Below are 23,862 nucleotides of genomic sequence, written 5' to 3' on the forward strand. Positions count from 1 at the left end.
CCACCTCACCAGCCCAGCAACGTCCCCCTCTCCACCAGACCCAATCCACCTCTGTGCACACCCACTGTGAGAGCTCCAGGCTCCTCAGCACTCAGATTTCCTGCTCTGGCCACCCCTTCCTCAGACTGCTTGCCTCAACTCCCCATTTTTAATTAACTTCTTCTCCTCCCACCTGAAGCACAGGCACACACACCTCCCTGCCACACATGAGTGCAGTCACCCAGGGGGACAGACAGACAGACGCTGCCTTTCCAAATCCAAATGGATTTTCATCAATAATTCCTCCTCAAGCTACTCCCAGCAATTTCCCCACTCACTATCCCTGAGTCTTTTCCCTCTCAATAATTTAGTGGTAGCTTTGTAGAGTCATTTCTTGGAATGTGCCCACGGCAGGAGCTCCTGGTGCACCCACAGTGGGATCTCCATGGGTGATGCTGAGGTCCCAGGACTTGTGGCCACCCTCCTCCTCCTGCCTGTGCTGCTGCCCAGCTCCACTGAGCAGACCCTGCTGCTCCTGCTCTCAGCATGCCTAGAAAGCAGCAGCCTCCCACACGTCAGAATAATCTCAGGAAAGAGTAAAAGGATTTAGGGCTTGCTCAGCTCAGCCCTCCTAAACCCATTTCTGCAGAGAAGGGATTATCCCAGTGCCAGCACCAAGACAAGGGTTCAGCAGGAGCAGGCAGAGCTCCAGCTGCAGAAGGGCAGGGAGGGGGTTTGCTGCCCCTCTCTGCCTGCACAGGCAGCCCCCAGGGAGCCACAGAGCCGGGTGACACAGCCCTCCCAGGGGTGCCAGTGCTGTGCCAGCCGTGGTGACATTATAGTGCAAGAGTTCTATTGTCATTGCATTGCAAGGGCTCCATATTGCTAGAGTTTCATGTATTTCTTGTGTGCTCCTCTAGGCACTGACTCTTCCTTGTCCTTGCAGTAGCCACCTGACTCCAATTCCCCCTCAACCAACCAATCCACTCTTTTATAACACTCTCCTTATTGGCTACAGCTGTGGCCTGTTAACATCAGGCCTGCTCCTAATCTTTAATAATTAACCCAGCTGCAACTCTTTAGGGGGTAAGATCACTTTCTATACTACCTTTATTTACTTATGTTCTATCCCCCTACAGTGACACAGCTGCACAGGGCAGGGCTGGCCTCCTCACCTCCTGCCTGCTGGGCTGCCACTGCTGATTCCTGCTGTTTCCTTCCCCCAGCACTTTCCAGAGCAGCCCCATGTTTCTGTCCTTCACACCGCCCTTCACACTCCCCCCAACCCTGACAATGCCAAACCTGAGAGCCAAAAGCATGAGGAATCCCAGGCATGGCCATGCCAGGAGGAGGACTGAAGGGACAGGGAGGGGATGGGGGGCACAAGATGAGTTTCATCTTCTTCCTGGAAGATGAGAGGAACTCAACCACAGACCAGTGTCTGTGACACCCAAGAGTGTCACAGACATTTTTTCTGAAAAATCCTTTCCAGAGGATTTTTCCTCCTGAGAAGCCTCGAGGCCTCAGGAACAAAATGTAACCAATGGTTATCTGCTGCTGTGGAATGCAACAGGTGCATCTGGGATTGGGCTCATGTGGTTGTTTCTAATTAATGGCCAATCACAGCCCAGCTGGCTCGGACAGAGAGTCCGAGACACAAACCTTTGTTATCATTCCTTCTTTTTCTATTCTTAGCCAGCCTCCTGATGAAATCCTTTCTTCTATTCTTTTAGTATAGCTTTAATATAATATATATCATAAAATAATAAATCAGCCTTGTGAAACATGGAGTCAGATCCTCATCTCTTCCCTCATCCTAAGACCCCCTGTGAGCACGGTCACCCAAAGCTGTGCCACTGATGCCACCAATGCCACCCAGCATCCCACAGCCCAGCTCAGTGCCCACCAGAGCAGGGCTCCTGGCTGCTACACTGGGGTTTCTGGCTCTTCTCCCCTTGGTGTACAGCTGGGAACCACTCCAAATCCAGCAGGAAGAGGCAAGGAGAGCCTGAGGACACCCCATGCATCCAATGATGGTTGGGAGAGCTGAGCTCTGCCAGACCAGACAGCAAGAGGCACAGCTACCATAGCCCCCCCCAAATTTTGGCTCCTTTCTTTCCTCCTTCTTCCTGACCTCCCTGGATGCAAAGACTCAGGAGAGGGCCAAGAGACTCCCTGTACAGCCAGCTCAGCTCACCCACCCACGTGGATCCCAGCCAGGGCTCAAGGAGCAGCCAGGGCTGGAAACCATCACAGGAGTGGGAGCAAAGTTGTTGTCTTCTATACCAAGAGTTCCACTATCATTATAGTGCAAGGATTCCATATCACCAGGGCTTCGTACCTTCTAGTCCACATCACCAGAGCTTTGTACCTTCTCAATGTTTCTCACAGGCATCTCCTCTAAGCACTGACTGTTCCTAGTCCTTGCAGTTATCATCTGACTCCAGTTCCCCCAATCCACTCTTTTATACCACTGTTCTTATTGGCTGCAGGTGTGGCCTGTTAAAGTCAGGCCTGCTCCTAATCTTTAGTAATTGGTTCAGCTGCAACTCATTGGGGACTAAGATTACATTCTGTACCACCTTCATTTACCCATGCTGTATCCCTACACAAAGTCACACACACAGCATGCACCAGCAGAGAGAGACAAGGGTGCCACAGGCTCAGGGCAGTGGTGGCCTCGTGTCCCCTCCCCTCCAGGGCTCCCTCTCCATCCCAGCACACAGAACAGGCGCTGGGCACTGTGACACTGCTGCTGTCACACACACAGAGCCAAGGAGCCACAGGTCCCCCTGCACTGAGATGGGAGCAGCAGCACCTCAGGCACTAAGGATGGGCTCCTGCTCCACGGTCACCTCCTCAGTGTCCATCACACCCCAGGCTCTGGGGTGCAACAGGGAGTGCTGCCCAAAGGAGATTTAAGTTTTCCAGCAGCAGCAGCACCACAGGTTCCAGGAGTGCCACTAAACCTTTGGGCTAAATTAAACCCAAAATGATTACAGAACTGCTGATTTTGATTCTTTTTTAACATGTTGCCATGAATCAGACTCCAGTTAATTGATATTAACTGCACTCAGAGTGGTGGATCAATGGTGCTGGTGATCATGGATATTGATGATCATGGAGCAGGAGAACTGCACAGGAAAAGGGAAAATCACCTGGGATAACACATTCAGGGGAAACAAAAGAAAAAGCCACAGGGGCACAGGAGGAGAGGACAGAGGTGTTCCAGGTAGCCTCACTCAGCACTGGGATGATGCATAGAAAGCCCATTGTTGGAAAAATCCCAGATTTACAGAGACAGGGCAACTGGGAGTGCTGGCTTAGGAAGGGCATGGAATAGAGATGACATTGTTGAGAGAGAGATTGAACTAGGAACAAGTTTCAACAAATTTCAAACTATGGCCTTGCAAAAAGACCATATTTTAGACAATTAGAATTCTGAAAGATGCATTGCAGCAAGACCACATGGGGTAAAAATATAGGTGATTGGTGTTAGAAGAATTAGCAGCATTGTGTGGCAAAAGCTAAGAGGCTGAAAAAATTTATAAGGTATTGTAACCAGGAAATTGGTTGGCTTCTGATAGAATGGTGTGGTTGTCTCTTATGTCTCACCCTTCAACAAGACTGAAAATGGAATAAAATCTTTTAAAACACCTCTCAGTTGCCCCATCTCTGTAAAGCTGGGATTTTTCCAACAGCCCATGTGTCCAGTTCCTGTGGGCAGCACCCAAGGGCTGGCAGTGGGTGTCACCATGCTGGGCACGACCTGGCTGTGGGAGCCTCAGGCAGGGGGTGGCAAAGGGAAGGTAAGGAACAGCAGGAGCACTCCTGTTTCCATGACCTGAGCATCCCTGGCACCATGGCCTGAGCATCCCTAAATTCATGGCCCAGGCATCCCTGGCACCTCCATGGCAGAGCATCCCTAAATTCACAGCCCAGGCATCCCTGGCACCTCCATGGCATGAGCATCTCTAAATTCATGGCCCGGGCATCCCTGGCACCATGGCCTGAGCATCTCTAAATTCATGGCCCAGACTCCTCTGGCACCCATGGCATGAGATCCCCACACTCATGGCCTGAGTATCCCTAAATTCACAGCCCAGGCATCCCTGGCACCCTGCCCTGGGCATTCCCAGCCCGTGCTCACCCCTGTTCTCCCTGCACCCCATGGCACCCACTGAGCCAGTGCCAGGAGGAACTGGGCTGGTTCAGAGCTGAACCCACAGACCAAGGAGGGGCTGACTGGTCACTCCCAGGACAGCTGTGACCACAGGGTCACACACAGCTGAGTCACCGTGACCTGCCAGCCCTTGCTGTGCCCATGTCCCTCAAACACACATTGCCTGAGGCTACCCAAGCACAGCACCCACACCCAAACACAGGGAACCCCAGCCCATCCCACACAGACAGATCCCAGCTTCCACAGGGAAAGTGAAGGGAAACCCAGCCTGAAAAGCTCAAAAAACACTGAGCAGCAGCTGGCTCAAAACCTGGGGTACCCACCTCATTAAAACCAGAGCTGGGGCAGGTGCAGGGGCCTGGGAAGGCTGGGGTTGTGCAAAGCCCACACAAAACACCTGAGCTGCTGTGGTGACCTGCCAGGATGAAGCCAGAAGGGCAAAGAACTCTTTAAGCAAAGTGCATTTGTTCCTGGGCTGACATTGGTGTGTAAATCGATTGTAAACAGACTCAGGCTGGAAGTGAGAAGATCACTGGAGGGTATGTCCTAGACAGGCCCTTCAACAAGGATTACAGGCAGGAGAGACAAAACTCCTCCAAGAAGGAGCTGGAGCAGTGTCTGCAAGGGTGACAAAGCATCTGTGTGACACAGGGACAGGACAAAGCCACCTGAGGCAAGCCTAGCACAGTGTGGCACTGCCAGAAGGGCCAGGGGTAGCATTAGCACCACGCTGCTGGGGATGGCCAGGCCAAGTGAGGTGTGGCAGACAGTTTGGGAGACCCTGGACACCCCCAGTGGGCAGAGGAACCCCCATTCCTGCAGCAAACACCCCTCCAATCTCTACATCACACACCAGCCACAGCTGAGAACCCACTCCCTTGGGACTGCCTGGAGAGGGGAAGCAGGAAACAGAGATGCTGAGAGCCACAGGGTAGGTGGCACCTGCTCTCACTGTCCCCTTGGGTGCCTGCTCTGCTGCCACACCATGCCCTTCTCACCCTGCTGAGGAACAGGACATCACCAGTGCACTGCTGTGGCCTCAGGCCCACTGCAGGAGCTGTGGGAAGCAGCCAGAACCATCCAGCCTCCCTGGGCCTCACAATTTAAGCCCCAAAAACTCACAATTTCACATCCATCAAAGGCACTCCACATCCTGACAGCCAACCAGGCCAAGGGCAAAGTCCTGCATCTGGGTCAGGGCAATCCCCAGTGGCAGCACAGACTGGGGGAAGGCTGGAGAGATGGATGATGGATGGATGGATGGATGGATGGATGGATGGATGGATGGATGGATGGATGGTGGGTGGATGGATGGATGATGGATGGATGATGGATGGATGGATGATGGATGGATGATGGATGGATGGATGGATGGATGGATTGATGGATGGATGGATGATGGATGGATGATGGATGGATGGATGGATGATGGATGGATGGATGGTGGATGGATGGATTGATGGATGGATGATGGATGGATGGATGGATGGATGGGGGATGGATGGATGGATGGATGGATGGATGGATGGATGGGTGGATGGATGATGGATGGATGGATTGATGGATGGATGATGGATGGATGGATGGATGGATGGATGGATGATGGATGGATGATGGATGGATGGATGGATGGATGGATGGATGGATGGATGGAGGGATGGATGGATGGATGGATGGTGGATGGAGGGATGGATGGATGGATGGATGATGGATGGATGGATGATGGATGGATGGATGGATGATGGATGGATGGAGGGATGGAGGGATGGATGGATGGATGGATGGATGGATGGATGGATGGATGGATGATGGATGTATGGAGGGATGGATGGATGGATGGATGGATGGTGGATGGAGGGATGGATGGATGGATGATGGATGGATGATGGATGGATGGATGATGGATGGATGGATGGATGGATGGATGGTGGATGGATGGATGGATGGATGGATGGAAGTGAACCTCCCCTCCTGTGCTGGTGCAGCTGGAATGGACCTGCTTCCAGGTCTGAAATATTTACTGGGCCTCCCAAAGCCTGCAGAGATGGGCTGAGCTGACAGGCTGAGAGACACAAGTTGGGATCTGAAGATTTCTGTTCCCAGAGGCAACTCATGGAGCAGACAGCTGTGTTACATAACCCAGTGCTGGAGAGACAGGAGCACTGTCACTGGAGGGACGCCGCGCGCAGAGAGGAGGAATGGCACAGAACCCCTCCTGACCACTCCAGGGAAACTGCAAATGTGATTTCATTGCTTGCTGGCTGTGAGATGTTGCAGTGTTCCTGCCTGGGAGTGTTCAGAGAAAAGCTGCTGTGGCATGGGGTCCACTTGGGGCTGCAAAGGCCACCCATGGCCTAAAAGCATAAGAATCTATTTAAAAGTCTGAGATCTGCAGTGAACAAGATGTGGTGACATTCCCGTGACTTCCAGAAGCATCCAGGACCTTGGAAGTGCTTCTGGTTTTGTTTTACAGCGTTCCTTTGCCTTGGTATTGTAGAGAATTCAGTTTGTCTCATCAAGAATTGTTGGGACAGGAAGAGAGGAGCCACATGAATGTGAAATCAGTGATTTCACATCAGTGGGATGTGGCCTGCACCAAGGACCAAGCAGGAGCAGCTGACTGCAGCACCAGGAGCAGCAACAGCCACAGCACTCACTAGGAAGGATTTTAGGAATGATTTTACCAGGAGCTGTGACTTAAACCTGATGTGATAGCTGTGAAAAATGCATGTATTTTATGACTGGCTTTTTGCAAATATTAAAATGAATATTATATGTGTTGTGTTAGAAAGTGATGCTGTATTAGTTCTCTTAAGTACTGTGTTAAATATAGTTTTAGGTTATAAAAATTGTTAAAATAGAAACTGTGCTATGTAGGATACTTTTTTTAAAAGAAAGGACTGGCAGCGAGATAGCAGCCACAGGACACCTGAATCTTTCAGAGAAAAAGAATTTATTGCTCTCTTATCAGAAGAAATGAACTTCTTCCCGCCTCAAAGGCGCTGTCAGGATTCAGAGGAAGAGGTTGATGATGACCAGACAGAATCCTTTGTTTTAATGGAATTTATGCATCATGTATGAGGTGTATGAATATGCAACAAGCTGTTGCTTTTAAGGGTTAATCCTTTGTTAACGTGGATCCCTTTTCGGGCTCGTGCTGCCCAGAAAAAGGCACTTGGACATCCATAACTCTTTGTATTTGTTGTCTCATATTGTCCTAATTTAAATTGTCCAAATTATTATTACTCCAATTGTATTACTATTTTTATAACCATTTTATTACTATTAAACTTTTAAAATTTTAAAACCAAGTGATTGGCGTTTTTCACAATGGCCCCAACCCAAGGAGGAACACGGCCCCTCAGCTTTTCCAAGTCCAGCCAGTCCCACCATGGCACTGCCCACTGGGTGTGGAGACCCCCCTGAGCCCCTCAGCCAGACTAAACCTGCTGGAGCCATGGGCTGTCACCTCCCTGCCTCAGAGGCACAGCCAGCCAGCTCCCCACCCACTGGGCTCCAAAATAAACCCAGGCAGCAGGGGCAAGGCAGATCCCAAACAGTCTGTGCAGCCAGAAGAGGGATCAGCAGGAAGGGAGGGATGAGCCCCTCCATGGATCCTGCAGCTCAGCACACCGGGCAAATCCAGGTCTCACACAGACACTGGACCTCACTTGATCCTGCAAACAGAGAACACCAAGGGGCTGCATCTGCCTGAGCACAGCCACTTAAAAAGCAGATTCCAGTGGGATTGTGCCTATGAAGTCCTGTCACAAACATCTTTTATGGAAAATCCTTTCCTTAGGATTTTTCCTCCTGAGAAGCTGAGAGGCCTCAGAACAAAATGTAACCAATGGTTATCTGCTGCTGTGGAATGCAACAGGTGCATCTGGGATTGGCCCATGTTGGTTGTTTGTAATTAATGGCCAATCACAGTCAGCTGGCTTGGACTCTCTGTCTGAGACAGAAGCCTTTGTTATCATTCTTTCCTATTCTATTCTTAGCCAGCCTTCTGATGAAATCCTTTCTTCTATTCTTTAGTATAGTTTTAAAGTAATATATATCATAAAATAATAAATCAAGCCTTCTGAAACATGGAGTCAAATCTTCATCTCTTCCCTCAACCTGAGACCCCTGTGAACACTGTCACAGAGTCCCTCTCTTCCATCACTGCCCCTGAGAATGCAGCTATCCACCAGCAGCCACCACAACCTCTGCATCCATCCCTGCAACAGCAACCCCAACCACTGCCCAAACCTTTCCCAGACCACCAGCCCAGCTCTGTTCCATCTAAAGCCCCAGCCCAAAGTCCTCCAGCTCCAGGAGGGACTTGCTGGTGGTGTTTAAGGAGTTTGTATCTCTGATGGAGATACAACACCCACACCAAACCGAGCTGCACAGCACATGTGCCTCCAGACAAGGATGAGAACTCCGTGACATTCTCTTATTTCCTGGAGGAACATTTCCCCTCATCTTGCATCTTCCACATGATACTAAAGTACTTGGAGAGCACTAAGAAATAAGCAGGATGCTGTTCCAGAGGGGATGAGCAGCATCCCAAATCCCTGCAGGGAGCAACATCTTGCCCTGATGGCCATTCCAGGTGTCGCTCCTTGCCCTGTTAAACAGCAAATCTCAGTGAGCACATCCCAAAATTAGCCTCTCACAACCTACATTTTAGTGTCCTTTGGCTCTGTGCCCCTGCCATGCCTCATGGGAATGTGCTTCTGAATTTCCAAATTAATCTTAATAAATTCACAGCCCTGGGTTACAAACTTGCATTAATGAGCAGGTTCTCTGTGGGTTCAGGAACACAGGAGGGTGGGGGTGAGGCTGCCAGCACAGACAATGCCCTGGCAGAGCAGGTCCAGAGGTGGCCACAGAATGGTCCAAGGGCTGGGACAAAGGGCAGTGGGGTCAGATTGGACATGGGGCAGAAATGTCAGACTGTGAGGGTGGTGAGGGGCTGGCAAAGGCTGCCCAGAGAAGTTGTGGCTGCCCCATCCCTGAAGTGTTCAAGGGCACATTGGACAGGGCTTGGAGCAAGTGGCCACTGGTGTAGATTTAAGGTGTCCCTGCCCATGGATGATCTTTGAAGGTCCCTTCCAACTCAAAGTACTCTGTGATTCTGAGTCTGTCCACTGCTGAGTCCTGCCACACCTTCTGAGCACACCACAATGCCACAGATCACTGATTTCACATTCATGTGGCTCCTCTCTTCCTGTCCCAACAATTCTTGATGAGACAAACTGAATTCTCTACAATACCAAGGCAAAGGAACGCTGTAAAACAAAACCAGAAGCACTTCCAAGGTCCTGGATGCTTCTGGAAGTCATGGGAATGTCACCACATCTTGTTCACTGCAGATCTCAGACTTTTAAATAGATTCTTATGCTTTTAGGCCATGGGTGGCCTTTGCAGCCCCAAGTGGACCCCATGCCAGTGCAGCAGCCATTCCACCTGCAGACCCAGGGGATTGTGCCTGGTCCTAGTCACCCACCAGGGAAGCCACATGCCCTCAGGACACATGGGGCTCACAGCAGCTTCTCTCTGAACACTCCCAGACAGGAACACTGCAACATCTCACAGTGAGAGCACAAGGGCCTGGAGGCTGATAGGGCAATAGCCTGAGACATGGGAACTCCCTTGAGAAAATCCCTCAATTCCAGGCTTGGCCAAGGAAATTTTAGCTGAGGAGCAGCTGCCAGGAGAGGGGAGCCTGGGACAATTCAGGATGGGCCATTCCTTTCAAGTAATTACAAAATCTACTGCTTTGACATGGATGCAGGGCAATGTGTATGTGGGCACCCTCCTGGGACCTCCAGGCACAATTCCACAAGCAGACATGGAATTGCACAGGGCAAATGAGAAATGGATGGGAAGAGGGTAGATGAGCATAGAGAGGCCTGGTCTCACCTTTCCAGCCTCTATAACTGGGAGCATGAGCAGTGCTCAGCCCATGGAAGCAACACCTCTGCCAAAATGAGGGCTGCAGTGGCCTGGAGCCATCCTGCAGGGTCAGACCTGCAGCATCCAACACCCCTGTGACAGCAGCATGATGATGGAGGGGGGCAGAGGGGACCCACCTGGTCTCAGTGTCACCCTGAAGGTGGAGTTTGGGGCAGCAGAGCTGTTCCAGGGCTGTCCCTCAGCAGGTGAGCCTGGGCAGCTCCAGCCCCACCCTGCAGAGCTCAGCCCTCAGATCCACCCATTCCACAGCAAGGGCTTTGCAGACACCACTGCTGACCTCACCACCCCACAGCCAGCTCCTCTGGCTCCCTTGGGAGCAGGGACCACAGCATGCACAGTTCTAACTCTGCCAGATCCCCCAGACACCCAAATGCTGCCATCCTTTGGGTGCTCAAAGCCCTAACTCCAGCTCCTGGCAGCAAACCTTTTCTCTGGAAGAAAAAGGTCTGGAAGGGATAGACTCCTTGACCAGCCAGCAACAAATTGTCCCCAGGACAGAGATGCAAGGTCCCAGCTGCCACCTCTGGCTCAAAGAGGAGCTGTGACATTTCTGGGCCCAAGCAGGTGACACTTGGTCTGTTCTGCTTTATCCACTCTTTGGGACTTGCCCAGGCAGCCCAGGGCAAGACAACTCCACCCACCACAGAAACAGGCACTTGCCCTTCCCAGCCTCCACACTGCCCCAGGCTTGCAGAAATCCCCTCGCTGGACTCTCACCACCTCTGCAGGTCTCAAAGCCACCAGTCAGTCACCAGGCCAGCCCAAGCCCTCCCTCAGCACCCAGCTGTGGCCACCTGCAGACCCAGGGGACTGTGCCTGGCCCCAGCCACCCACCAGGGGAGCCACAGGACACATGGGACACACGGGGCTCACTCACTTTCATCAGGGTTGGGGGAAGCCAGAATGGCACTGTGCTTCCTTTTCACTTCTTCCACATTCTCCGAAATTTTATCAATGAAGCCTCGAATTTCTTCCACCTGTGAAGTGAGACAAGAAGACAGGTGGTCTGTGACAGACCTGGACTCTTGGAAAGTGAAGGGATTATTATACCCTATTCCAAAGCAACCATGACATGTCTGAACCACAGCAAACATCCTCCTGGATAAATATTTTCCAGTTTGGAACTGTGGAATCAGCCCTTCTCCATCCCACCAGCCAGCTCTGACTCACAGCAGTGTAATGCAGACTGTATGTCCTGGATTCTTTGTGATACACTGAGAAACTTCTGGGATTTATATAAATCAGCAGCAGATTGATCCCCAGACTCTGTGCCACTGGCAGAGCACTGCTGAGACTGCAAAGCCAGGCTGGTAGTGGCTCAGTCTCCCATGGCTCCTTGCTCCATAAAAAGCTCCAGAAATGCCCAATTTGACCCTCACCCCCCATTTCAGGGAGGCCACATTTTCCCAAAGATCCATTCTGGCATTTTCCCTGCCCTTCTGTGCTACAGGAAGACACCAGCATTGCTCAAGAGGGGAAACCTCTCCTGTGTTCTCCTGGCAGGCTGCTCACCCTCTAACTCAGCCTTCTCCTTCAGCTCACACCACTCCTTTGCTCATCTTCCTCCACCTGCACATCAGATTTATCCCAGTTCCCACTCCATTGCCTGCACAGATCCATTTTAACACCCCCCACACACATGCCATGCTAAGGGTGTGCTAAAAATCCGCAAGCAGATCTTACAGCCACCCACATGCCAGAAGACAACCTCTTGTTTGGGAACAGGAGGCACAAAATTAAATCCATGATCCATGCAGAGACTGCTGCTCTGCAGAGGTGCCCTGGGGAAAGGCCTGAGAGCTGGGTGTGAGGCTTCCCTGCTCTCATGGCCTGGGCAAGAGCCTGGCTGGGCTCTGGAGGAGCAGGGAAACGTCCACAGGGCAGCACAGCCTCAGGCTCCTGATGTTCAGCACTCAGCACAACCCTGAGCATCAGCTGAGCAGCACCAGCCAGGGCAGGACCTTCATCCTCATCCCCAGTGGCCACAGGGAGCCTGGAGCGTCCACAACCCACCCTGGTGCCAGCAGAAAGGTCTGAAGCAGCCTCAAAGCCACACTGGAGGAACAAAGCTCTCACCTGCTCAAAGAACTCATCCATGAAACGGTCCCGGTCCACACTGACGGTGACTTCATCATCATCATCACTGTCCTTGGCCTGCAACAACACAGAGAGAGAGAGAGGCATCAACCAGGGCTTCCTGCAGAGTTCCCAGCCCTATTTCAGAGCTCCTGTGAGGAACTTTCCCCTTCTCCTGTGCTAACCTGCTCCAAGGAGCTGGGGCAAACACCAGCCAGAGTGGGGAACACCCCAGGCACTGCAACTCCGAGCCCCAGGGCTCTGGGAGAGCAGAGAACAGACACATCCAGCAGGGAGGGATGGCCAAAACACCACAGCAGCCATGGCACAGCATGGACACAGCTGAGGACACCCCACAGCCAGGGAGGGGGAGCTCCCAGGGCACTCTGTGTGAGCACACCAGCTCTGCAAGGAGCAGGAATGGGAAACACCAGGGTGCTGCAGTGGGAAAGTGTGAGGCATGGAAATGATGGGAAACATGAGGGATGCTGGACTGGGAAACACAGGGAATGCTGTGATGGGAAACACAGGGAATGCTGTGATGGGAAAACATGAGGCATGCTGGAAAGCACAAAGGATGCTGGACTGGGAAAGCACAAGGAATGCTGTGATAGGAAAACATGAGGAATGCTGCCATGGGAAAACACAAGGAATGCTGTGATAGGAAAACACGAGGGATGCTGGACTGGGAAAGCACAAGGGATGCTGGACTGGGAAAACATGAGGGGTGCTGTGATAGGAAAACACAAGGAATGCTGTGATGGGAAACACAGGGAATGCTGTGATGGGAAAACATGAGGGATGCTGGACTGGGAAAGCACAAGGAATGCTGTGATAGGAAAACACAAGGGATGTTGGACTAGGAAAGCATGAGGGATGCTGTGATGGGAAAACACAAGGAATGCTGTGATAGGAAAACATGAGGAATGCTGCCATGGGAAAACACGAGAGAAGCTGCCATGGCAAACACAAGGAATGCTGGACTGGGAAAACATGAGGGGTGCCGTGACAGGAAAATACAAGGAATGCTGTGATGGGAAAACAAGAGGGATGCTGCCATGGGAAAGCACGAGGGATGCTGTGATAGGAAAACACAAGGGATGCTGCCATGGGAAACACAAGGAATGCTGCCACAGGAGAAAGCCTGGGCGATGCCATGATGGGAAAACACGAGGGATGCTGTAATGGGAAACATGAGGGATGCTGTCACAGGAAACACAAGGAATGCTGCCACGGGAAAGCAGGAGGGAAGCTGCAGTGGGAAACACAAGGAAAGCTGCAATAGGAAATGAGAGATGCTGCAATGGGCAAACATGAGGAATGCCACGTCAGGAAAACATAAGGGATGCCATGCTGGTAAATAGAAGGGATGCTGCCATGGCAAACACAAGGGATGCTGTGATGGGAAAATAAAAGGAGTGCTGTAGAGTGCAGGAAAGGTGGGAGCAAACAGATAAAACAGCAGAACTAGTAAAGTCACAGCAGGCAAATGAGGGGTTGTCCTTGTCTGCAGAAGCATGTGTGTCATTGTCACCAGAGATGAAAACACCTCCTGTCCCAGCAAGGCGGGGGCTGCAAGCTCTCAAGGGAAGGAAAAATTACAGTCCTGCACATAAGGAGACATTTAAAAGATTATCATCCAAAGCAGTTACACGACGGAGGGAAATGGAAAATTAACACGTTGGAAAAGTTTCCTCTTACTCCATCTTTACAAGAGAGAAGAAGCCAGTGGAATGGAGATTTGAGAGAGGATTGCCTCTACTCATCTCATGATGATTGCAGTTACACATCACCCCATGGCCCCTCTGCACTCTGCAGGGAGACAGCCACTACAGCCACTGCTCTTACTCCAGTGATAGATAAGAGGCCTCAGGAACAAAATGGAACCAATGGTTATCTGCTGCTGTGGAATGCAACAGGTGCATCTGGGATTGGCCTATGTTGGATGTTTCTAATTAATGGCCAATCACAGTCAGCTGGCTCGGACTCTCTGTCCAAGATACAAGCCTTTGTTATATTCTTTCTTTTTCTATTCTTAGCTAGCCTTCTGATGAAATCCTTTCTTCTACTCTTTTAGTATAGTTTTAATATAATATATATCATAAAATAATAAATCAGCCTTCTGAAACATGGAGTCAAATCCTCATCTCTTCCCTCAACTTGAGGCCCCTGTGAACACAGTCATGTTTTAAATCCTTCCTGCATGCCAGTGCCACCAGGCAGCCCAGTTCCTCCCCCTGTCCTGTGTCACCACTGCTCCAGCCTTGCTCCAAACTGTTGAGGAAGATGAAACAGGAAAGCCTTATAAATATGATTGTCTGGCAAAAAGATTTTGAGAATATAGAAACTATAAGTGAGATTGAAATGAAAGCAAGCTTTGAGATCCCTCAGTTACTGAACAACAGGAAAACAATGGTGTGGCCAGCTGAAGGTGATCCCCTTTTGATGGAACAACACCCTCTGCTTGCAGACAGGCCCAAGGCTCAGAGCAGACCCTACAGCTTGGCAGAAGGGGCCCAAAGAGGAGTTTTTGGGGTTTAAAATGTAACACAGGATGGTAATGTAATGATTCTTATACGCTGTATGTGAATGCTGTAGGATTTGTATATTGTATATATATTTGTATATTGTACTAGATTGGTTAGTGAGAATGAGAATATTCAACACAAAAGAAGATTTATTGTATTGGAACGAGAACTTCGCTCTTACCCTCTTACTCTCCACCCTCTCATCCTCTCTGCCCCTCTCTTCTCTCAGGCCTGCTCTGAGCTGTGGCTGGCAGCTCCCAGCAGGGCCCTGCCCCCAGGCCCTTTGCAATAAACCCCAAGTTCCTGACCTGGCTGCAGAGATCTCTGCTCTCCATCCATCCCCACTGTCCTGCCCCTGACACTCCTACACAAACCATCTGAGCACAGTGACAGCTGTCACTGTCCCAGCCCCAGTGCCACCCCTTCAGCCAGCAGCAAGCCTGGCTGTAAGCTCAGCTCCACCTGGGGCCAACAGCTGCTTCCAGAGCAGTGCCCACATGTGCTCCATGGATCCCAGAGCATCCCAAGCATTCCCCCAGCACATGGCAGGAGGGCTCACCATTAAGGAGGTCACAAAGAACCATGTCCTAAAGCCAGGAATGCATGGACAGAGCTTTGCTACAGGGACACAAGTATTACCCATGTTCACATTCCACTTACATATCACACATGCCTGCTAGGTTGGTGCTGTGCTTGATTTCAAGCACCAACAGCTTTGAAGCATCACACACTTCGGTGGGTGGTACTGGGAGCCCAGTGCATGGGCAGTAACACACAGACCCCCACCTACACCCCCCAGGACCCTGGAAAATGCCAACAGACCCTGGGGACACACACTGGGAGTGATGGAAGATGCACCTGCCAATGCAAACACCACCCTGGATGAGTGTTTACAGGATAGGGGATCTTCCTTCCCCCACCCTGCTAAACCTCTCCCTGTCAGGGACAAGGACATCCACACCACCCACAGATGCAGGGGGTGTCCTGCCTGCAGCTCCTGCCACCTCACCATGCCCCAACAGGATGGGCATCTACAGGAAGGAGTAAAGGAAAGGAGCTGAGAGCCCCCTGTGAGGATGGATCAGGGGATTCTGCTGGGTGATAAATGGGGTTTGACCTGGCACTGGCAGCACAGAAACACAAAGACTGGCTCATCCTCAGCAGTATGGGCAAGAGGAGAGGGTGTTCCCCCTGTGCTCTGAGCCTGGAGCCGCCTCCAGCTCTGTCCCAGCACAGGACAATGGTGTTGGACTGAGGCTGGAGTCAGGTTGGACATGGGGGAAAATGTCAGACCAAGAGGGGCTGGCACAGGGTGCCCAGAGCAGCTGTGGTTTCCCTATCCCTGGAAGTGTCCAAGGCCAGGCTGGACAGGGCTTGGAGCAGCCTGGACTAGTGAAAGGTGTCCCAGCCCATGGAATGGATGGGAAGCACCAGCCAGCCCCTGCAGCCCTGTACAGAAAAACCTTCAACACAACCTCCCCACAAGCCTATCCAGCATTTTTTTGCCATCATCCTGACAGGATCTCAACTTGCCAGAATTCTGAGCCCCTTTTTGAAGCCTGTGAGCAGAGTATTCCCACTGTTAATTTTAAATGAAGATTTGTACAGGAACCAGGAAGGCCAGGGACTGGCAGCAGAGGAAGAGCAGCAGGAGAGCAGGGTACCTGCCAAGATGTTATTGTCCTCGTCACCTCTTGCTTGTCCCTTCCACATCCAAAACAGGCCTGCCTCATTGCACAAAGGATGCCACATCCCTGCCTAGTCCTATCTGGACCCTGCCATACCCAGAAATCCTGCAGGAAGGGGACCCAAGCCACACACAGCCTTGCCAGAGGCACTCATGCTTGAGGGCACAGCACTCCTGGGAGCACAGAGGCTGATGGACAGGCACAGAGATGTTATTTAGGGCAGGCACTGGACAGGGGGAATGGCACAGAGCCCGGCCAGAAGCCCCATGAAGAGGAAATTACACAGATGGAGCCTGCTGGTCAGGAGGGCACATGTCACTTGTCACTCCGGGCTGGAGAAGGGCACCATCTGTCCAACCCACGTCACTGGGAACACCCTCAGTGCCATCCTCACCCCCTGTGGCAGGCAGACCACCCCACCCCACCACCCCAGCTCTGGGCCAGGCAGAGCAGCCACATCCACTAATGGGTGCCTTGGACTGCAGCCAGAGGGGAAGCCAGGGAGAGCAGCTCAGGGCAGGCACTGATGGATCAGCTGCTCCCTGCATCTCCCTCCAGCCTGGCCCTCACTGCTCTACCCCAAGAGGTGACCCCCATGATTAATTCTAGTACAAAAGTAGGAACAAGGCCAAAACTTTCAAAAAAGAAACATAAAACAAAAAAAAAAAAAAAGAAACATGTTTCAAAAGGAAACATAACCGTGTTTTGGCTTCATGCATCCCAATTGTGAGCATCCCAGGTTTCCAAAGTCACATGGAAAGCTCCTGTCTCAGTCAAAACTACCTGCAGGGGCTGCTCAGCACAAGCAGCAAACAATTCCCCAGCCTGGTGTGATGGTGCTCACAGGGGTCTCAGGTTGAGGGAGGAGATGAGGATCTGACTCCATGTTTCAGAAGGTTGATTTATTATTTTATGATATATATTACATTAAAACTATACTAAAAGAATAGAAGAAAGGATTTCATCAGAAGGCTAGCTAAGAATAGAATAAGAAGGATTGATAACAAAGGTTTGTGTCTCGGACTCTCTGTCTGAGCCAGCTGGGCTGTGATTGGCCATTAATTAGAAACAACCACATGAGACCAATCCCAGATGCACCTGTTGCATTCCACAGCAGCAGATAACCATTGGTTCCATTTTGTCCCTGAGGCCTCTCAGCTTCTCAGGAGGAAACATCCTAAGGAAAGGATTTTCCATAAAAGATGCCTGTGACAGCCTGGGAACTCAATGTCAGGCACGGCATCCTCCCAGTGCCCCTCACTTCTGCCTCAGGCCCTGTCAGGCAGCACCAAGGACCCAGGGCTTCCAGGCTTTGTCCCCACATAGGGTGGGTGAGGATAACCCTTCTTTTCAAGGTTTTTATTTCTCCAGTCCACCAGAGGCTGGGCAGTGGCACCATGTGGGCCCTGACCTGGGCTGGGATGGCTCTGGGAGCTGCTGCCCTTCAGTGGCACTGAGCAGCAGGGCTGGGTGGGGAGGGTAGGGCACTCAGAGCTCCTCCAGTATTGCCAGCTGGGGTCTCTGTACAAATCACCGATGGGACAGGACTGCTGGGAACTGCCTTGAGCTGTTTGATTTTTCAGCATCAGTCTCATTACATGGTGTAGGGGGGTACAGTATGGGTAAATGAAGGTGGTATAGAATGTAATCTTATCCCCCAACGAGTTGCAGCTGGACCAATTACTAAAGATTAGGAGCAGGCCTGATCTTAACAGGCCACACCTGTAGCCAATAAGAGCAATGGTATAAAAGAGGGGATTGGTGGGATCTGGAGTCAGATGATGACTACTGTAAGGACCAGGAACAGCCAGTGCTTAGAGGAGCTCCCTGTGAGAAACACTGAGGAGGTACGAGACTGTGGCAATATGGAATCCTTGCACTATAATGATAATAGAACTCTTGGTATATAAGACAACAACATGGTTATGACAATGGGAAGATGCCATCAGCTCACATCCCAGGCAGCAGACCAAGAACTCAATGTTACAACTCACTTTATAAGTTTCTTGACCAATCACCCAAAGCAAAAGCACATTGACAGTAGTTCTATCCAACCACTATAAGCACAGGTACCTTTGGTTAAACAATGCTTGCTTATTTCAAATACAATACCTGCTTGTAAGCCTTAAAACACAGAGCTCCGTTACTAAGCTTCAAACTTCCTAATATCTCACTAGATAAACTTTTCTGTAGCTTAGGGAGTTATTCTAGACAAGCATTAATACACAGACCATTGTTCTATTTGTCCTTGCTTTTCTACTTTTTAAATATTTTTTCTGCTGACCTATCTCATGGCTACTGTTTAGCTCTAATCACAGTTCTGCTGTCTCTGGGGCCTGCCTTTTGCAGCTTTCCCAAAACCCTCTGATTTTGTGGATTCCCACACTCCAGCAGCTTTTGGCGCCTCACAGGCTTCACAGTGCCCTCCACAAGGGCCAAAATCCCAAGTGGAGGCAGAAGCAAACTGTGATACCACCCCTGACAAAAAGGAGCAGCAGATGAGAAGACATCCAGAGCCCCGGAGCATCCCGGCTCTATTTTGAGGTTTTGTAACCAGCACATGCTGACAAATTCATTCCAGCACATTCCCTCTGCAAGCGCTTTCTGAAAGAGGCAAAGGAGCACAGAACACCTGGAAAGACTGGATGCTTTCTGTCCTCCAAAGAGCAGGGCTGGCAGGGTGAGCAGAGAGGGGCACAACCAGCTCTGTGTCACCCTAGCAGTGCCACACACAGCCCCAGGTTCCTGTCAGGGTGGGCAGTGAGGGGCACAGCCAGCTCTGTGTCACCCTAGCAGTGCCACACACAGCCCCAGGTTCCTGTCAGGGTGGGCAGTGAGGGGCACAACCAGCTCTGTGTCACCCCAGGAGTGACACACACAGTTCCTGGCAGGGTGGGCAGTGAGGGGCACAGCCAGCTCTGTGTCACCCCAGCAGTGCCACACACAGCCCCAGGCTCCGGTCCTCTCCTGGGAGTGCTGCAGATGGATCTGACCATGCCCAGGGAGCTGGTGCAGGTAGCAGAGGCAGGGCAGAGGACCAGTGGGGCTCAGTCCCTGCTGGCACACCTGAACCCAGGCACAGCCCTCTGCCAAGCCCTGCTGGCACATTTTCCTGGGAATCATCTGTGTCCAAAGAGGCAGCGAGCTCCTGCCTGCCTCCCACCCTAGCAGAGCCTCACAAAAGCACAAGGGACAGGAAAAGCCACACCAGCTGCCATCCCCCTCCTAGGGACCACTCAGGAAGCACAGAAAGGCCTCATCCCTGAATGAGGAGGCTGCTCCACGGCTTCACTCCCAGGCTGCATCTGTTTGTTTGTATTTACCAACACCTCCGTGCTGCTCTGCCCAGCTGAAGAGATCCCAGCCATCTGGGCTTGACTTGCTTTGTGAAATTATGTTCTTTTTGTACCATGGCAGGGTGCACAGGCTGCTCTGGGGCTGCCTCTGAGCAGCTGTGGGTCATGTCTGGGATTGTGTCCCCACACAGAGTGGCACACGGGTGTCACTGTCATATTTTCTGAAAAATCTTCTTTGCCCACGATTCTTCTGGGAAGCTGAGAAGCCTCAGAGAAAAAAGAAAATAATTATCTGATTTTGCTTCTCCTGTGTTTTGCTGCTTTGGAATGTGCTTGGAGATTGTTTATCCAACATGTGGATTGTTTTTACTTAATGACCAATCACAGCCAGCTGTGTCAGGACTCTGGAGAGTCACGAGTTTTCATTATCATTCTTTTTATGCCTTCTGATGCATCCTTTCTCTATTCTTTTGTATAGTTTTAGTATAGTATAATACAGCATAATATAATATCATACTGTATAATATAATAATATAATATAATATAATAATATAATAATATAGTATAAATATATAATATGATGATATAGTATAATATAAAAATAATGTAATATTATAATAATATAATATAATAAAAATATAATCGTATAATATAATATAATGATATAATATAAATATAATAATAAATTAGCCTTCTAAGAACATGGAGTCAGACTCATCAATTCCTCCCTCGTCCTGGGGACCCTGCAAACTCAACACAGAGGGGTCCAACACCAACAGCAGTCACCTTGTCCCCTGTATCCAAACTCCCAAGGCCAGGGCACTGACACTGAGAGCTCCCAGGGCAGCTCATTCTGGCTTGCAGCTGTGCAAGGAAGGACAAGGTCACAACAGCTGAGCAGCACTGACATCTCAGCCATCTCACCGAGCCCAAAGGACACACAGGAGAATGTACAGATGCCCAAATCTCTGGGAACACCCCAGCCTGGCTCTGCAATGTTTGGCAGCACAAGGGCAGCTCAGCACAGCCCCACCTGGACAAGGTGCAGGGCATCCATGGATCTCCCACCCACCAAGTGAATCCCTCACCCTGGGGCTGCCCTAGAACAGAGGCTAGACAGAGCCAAAGAATGAAGTAGGGATTTCTGAAGAGGCCTCAATGGATCCAGCTTGGGCAGCACAAGAGCCCAGCCAGGGCTGCACCCAAGATGAACCAAAATGGTCCCAAAATGGACACCCGGTCACGGGGTCTCTCACTTTTATAAGTTCTGCTCCATTTGCATATTGGAGTTAATTGTCCAATTCCAGCTTTATTTAGCCCATGCAGTCCCATCCTTCTTGTTTTTCTCTCTTCAGCCCACCTTATTTATGGTCCTGGGCCTGAGATTTGGATCATTTGTCCTTGGTGCCCAGCTAGAGAAGGAATTGCTGTGTCTTCCTGCTCTCTGCAGACAGCTCACCATCCCCTAATATGAAGCCCAGACTCACACATTAAAGCAGCACAGAATCTGGAAAATAGAAAATCTAAACCTGAGGCATCACCCTGACCTCCCCACACTTCAGGGTTTGCTTTAGGCATCTCCAGCAGCCAAAAAAAGCCCTTCAAGCAGGGCTGAAGTCCTGTCACTGAAGGTTTCCAGGGAGGGGGTGCCAAGGCTGAGGATAAGGATAAGCACAGCCAGAGGGTGTGCTCCCAGGAGAGAGCCCTGAAGAGCTGAACCACCCAAAACCATGCCTTGAAATACCTATGGACCCAGGCCTTTCTGCAGGCCACATAATAGAGCTGTGCACCACGATAAATTGGCCACTTCATGGCACACAGGCCCCAAGCTCAGCTGTGCCCTATTCCAGCACTAAATCCAGCTGGCAGCCTGCCACCAGTGGTGCTCTCCAGGGATCAGTGCTGGGGCCAATCCTTTATCAATGACATGGACAAGGGGACTCAGGCACCCTCAGCAGAAGACACCAAGCTGGGTGAGATGCTGACCTGCTGGAGGGCAGGAGGGATCTGGACAGGCTGAATCAATGGGCAAAGGGCAATTCTGTGACATTCAATGAGGCCAAATTCAACACTAGGGTATCAACAACCCCATGGAGTGCTCCAGGCTGGGGGCAGAGCCACTGGAAAGCTGGGAAAGACCTTGGGGCACTGGCCAGCAGTAGCTGAACATAAGCCCACGTAGGGGGATAGAATATAAGAAAATAGTGTAGAAAGTGATCTCACACCTAAAGAGCTGCAGCTGGGCCAATTAGCAAAGATCAGGAGCAGGCCTGACTTTAACAGGCCACAGCTGTGACCAGTGAGAGGAAGATGCTATAAAGAGTGGGGTGGCTGGGTGAGAGGGGAACTGGGGTTGGTGGCTGCTTTGTGAAGAAGAGTCAGTGCTCTGAGGAGCTGCCCATGAGCAACACCACAAAGGTGTGAAACTATTGTGATAGGAGACAGCAGCATGGAACCCCTGCAATAAGATGACAACAAGTCCAGGTGGGCAAGAGGCCAATGGCACTTGTCTTGTGTCAGAAATAAAGTGTCCACAGGACCAGGGCAGGGATTGTCCCCCTGTGCTGGACACTGCTGGGGCACCACAAATCTTGGGTCAGTCTGGGCCCCTCACAACAAGAAGGTCATGGAGATGCTGGAGTGCGTCCAGGGAAAGGAATGGAGCTGGGGAAGGGTCTGGAGCACCAGGAGCAGCTGGGGGGCTCAGCCTGGAGAAAAGGAGGCTCAGGGGGGACCTCACTGTCTACAGTGCCCTGCAGGAGGGTGGAACCAGGTGGGGATCAGGCTCCGCTCCCAGAGAACAAGGGACAGGACAAGAGGAAATGGCCTCAAGTTGTGCCAGGGCAAATTCAGTTGGATTCTGGGGAAAATTTCTCCATGGAAAGGGCTGTCCAGCCCAGGTACCAAGGCACAGGCTGTGCAGGGCAGAGATGGAGTCACCACCCCTGAATGGGTTTAACAGATGTGTAGCTGTGGCACTTGGGGTTAGTGCTGGGGAAACAGTTGGATCTTAGAGGGGTTTTCTAACCTAAGCAATTCTGTAATTCTAATATTCACCAAAACCAGCCCATACCTTCCCAGTAAAAATCCAAGGCACAGATGACTTCAGCATTCAGCAACACCTGCATGAGTCAGGTGGTGTTTCCAATTTCCAACACTAGCAGTGCAAGGGAGAACATGGTTTCCAAGAGTTTTGTCCTTAGGTGCTTGCTTGCATTCCTTTGGCACAAAGTCCACGCCTTTCAGCAGAGCCATAATCATTCTTAAGCTCAGTTTTAAAAGCAAACAGGTAAAATTCTCCTTAGCTCTGAAGAGCAAGTGCCAGAGGTGACACCAGTCCTGGAGAGGGCAATGAGCTGAACTCTGAACTCACTGACCTCCTCCTGTAACATGGACAGCACTATCACATACTGGAAAGCACCCAGACTTTACAGCCAGTACTTTATAAATTTACAGTCATGGCTGGAGAATGATTTGCTTAAAAACAGACTTAAATAATCTGACATTAATTTTTTAACACCCTCTAAGTGGCATCATCATGGTTACAGCTCCTGTGCAGACCAGAGCTACCAGAGAAAAAATAAGGGAAGCCTCAGGCAGAGAAGGTGACAGGGGCAGCACCACAACTCCCATGGCTGTGGGATCAACACAGTCCATACAATGGTTATGCTGCAAACCCCATCACCTCACCTACAAACAGGCACTCATGGAATATTGATCTGGAATGGACATTCAAGGATGCTCCAGTCCAACCCCCTGCCTGGGCAGGGACACCTTCACCAAACCAGGCTGCTCACATGGTCATGGAAGCTCAATGACATTTCTTTGGTGCTCTTGCCTAGACCCTGTAAAGGAACCTCAGCACCATCCCAGTGAGCCACTGATCCTCCCAAAAGGCAAAGGTCCTCTGGAAAACCAAAACAGTCATTTCATACACAAACCCAAAGTCTGACAGAACCTGATGGAAGACCAGCAATGGCAGGGGAAAAGGCAAAGCTCATACTGGAAAACCTGCAGCACACATCTGCACAAGTACAGCAGCATGGAGGTGGCCACAGTGGCAGCACTCTCCTGAAAACTCACAGAACAGTGAGCAGAAAACTTCATTTTTAGTTATTTCCCATGAAAAGAAACGTGGGTTTGCA

The 23,862-nt window shown here is 50.8% G+C and overlaps 1 protein-coding gene across 1 annotated transcript in view; it reads right to left on the minus strand.

The window, feature by feature from the left end:
* The window catches only part of STX1A (syntaxin 1A), a 73,169-nt gene that overhangs the window by 43,527 nt on the left and 5,780 nt on the right, over positions 1-23,862 (minus strand). The window contains exons 2-3 of the mRNA XM_054646928.2: positions 12,206-12,283; positions 11,007-11,106 (exon numbers count right to left, since the gene is read on the minus strand). Of these exons, the coding sequence (XP_054502903.1) occupies positions 11,007-11,106; positions 12,206-12,283 (178 nt within the window). The remainder of the gene's footprint in view (positions 1-11,006; positions 11,107-12,205; positions 12,284-23,862) is intronic.

The sequence above is a fragment of the Agelaius phoeniceus genome, chromosome 20 (assembly GCF_051311805.1).
Source record: "Agelaius phoeniceus isolate bAgePho1 chromosome 20, bAgePho1.hap1, whole genome shotgun sequence".
Lineage (NCBI taxonomy): Eukaryota > Metazoa > Chordata > Aves > Passeriformes > Icteridae > Agelaius > Agelaius phoeniceus.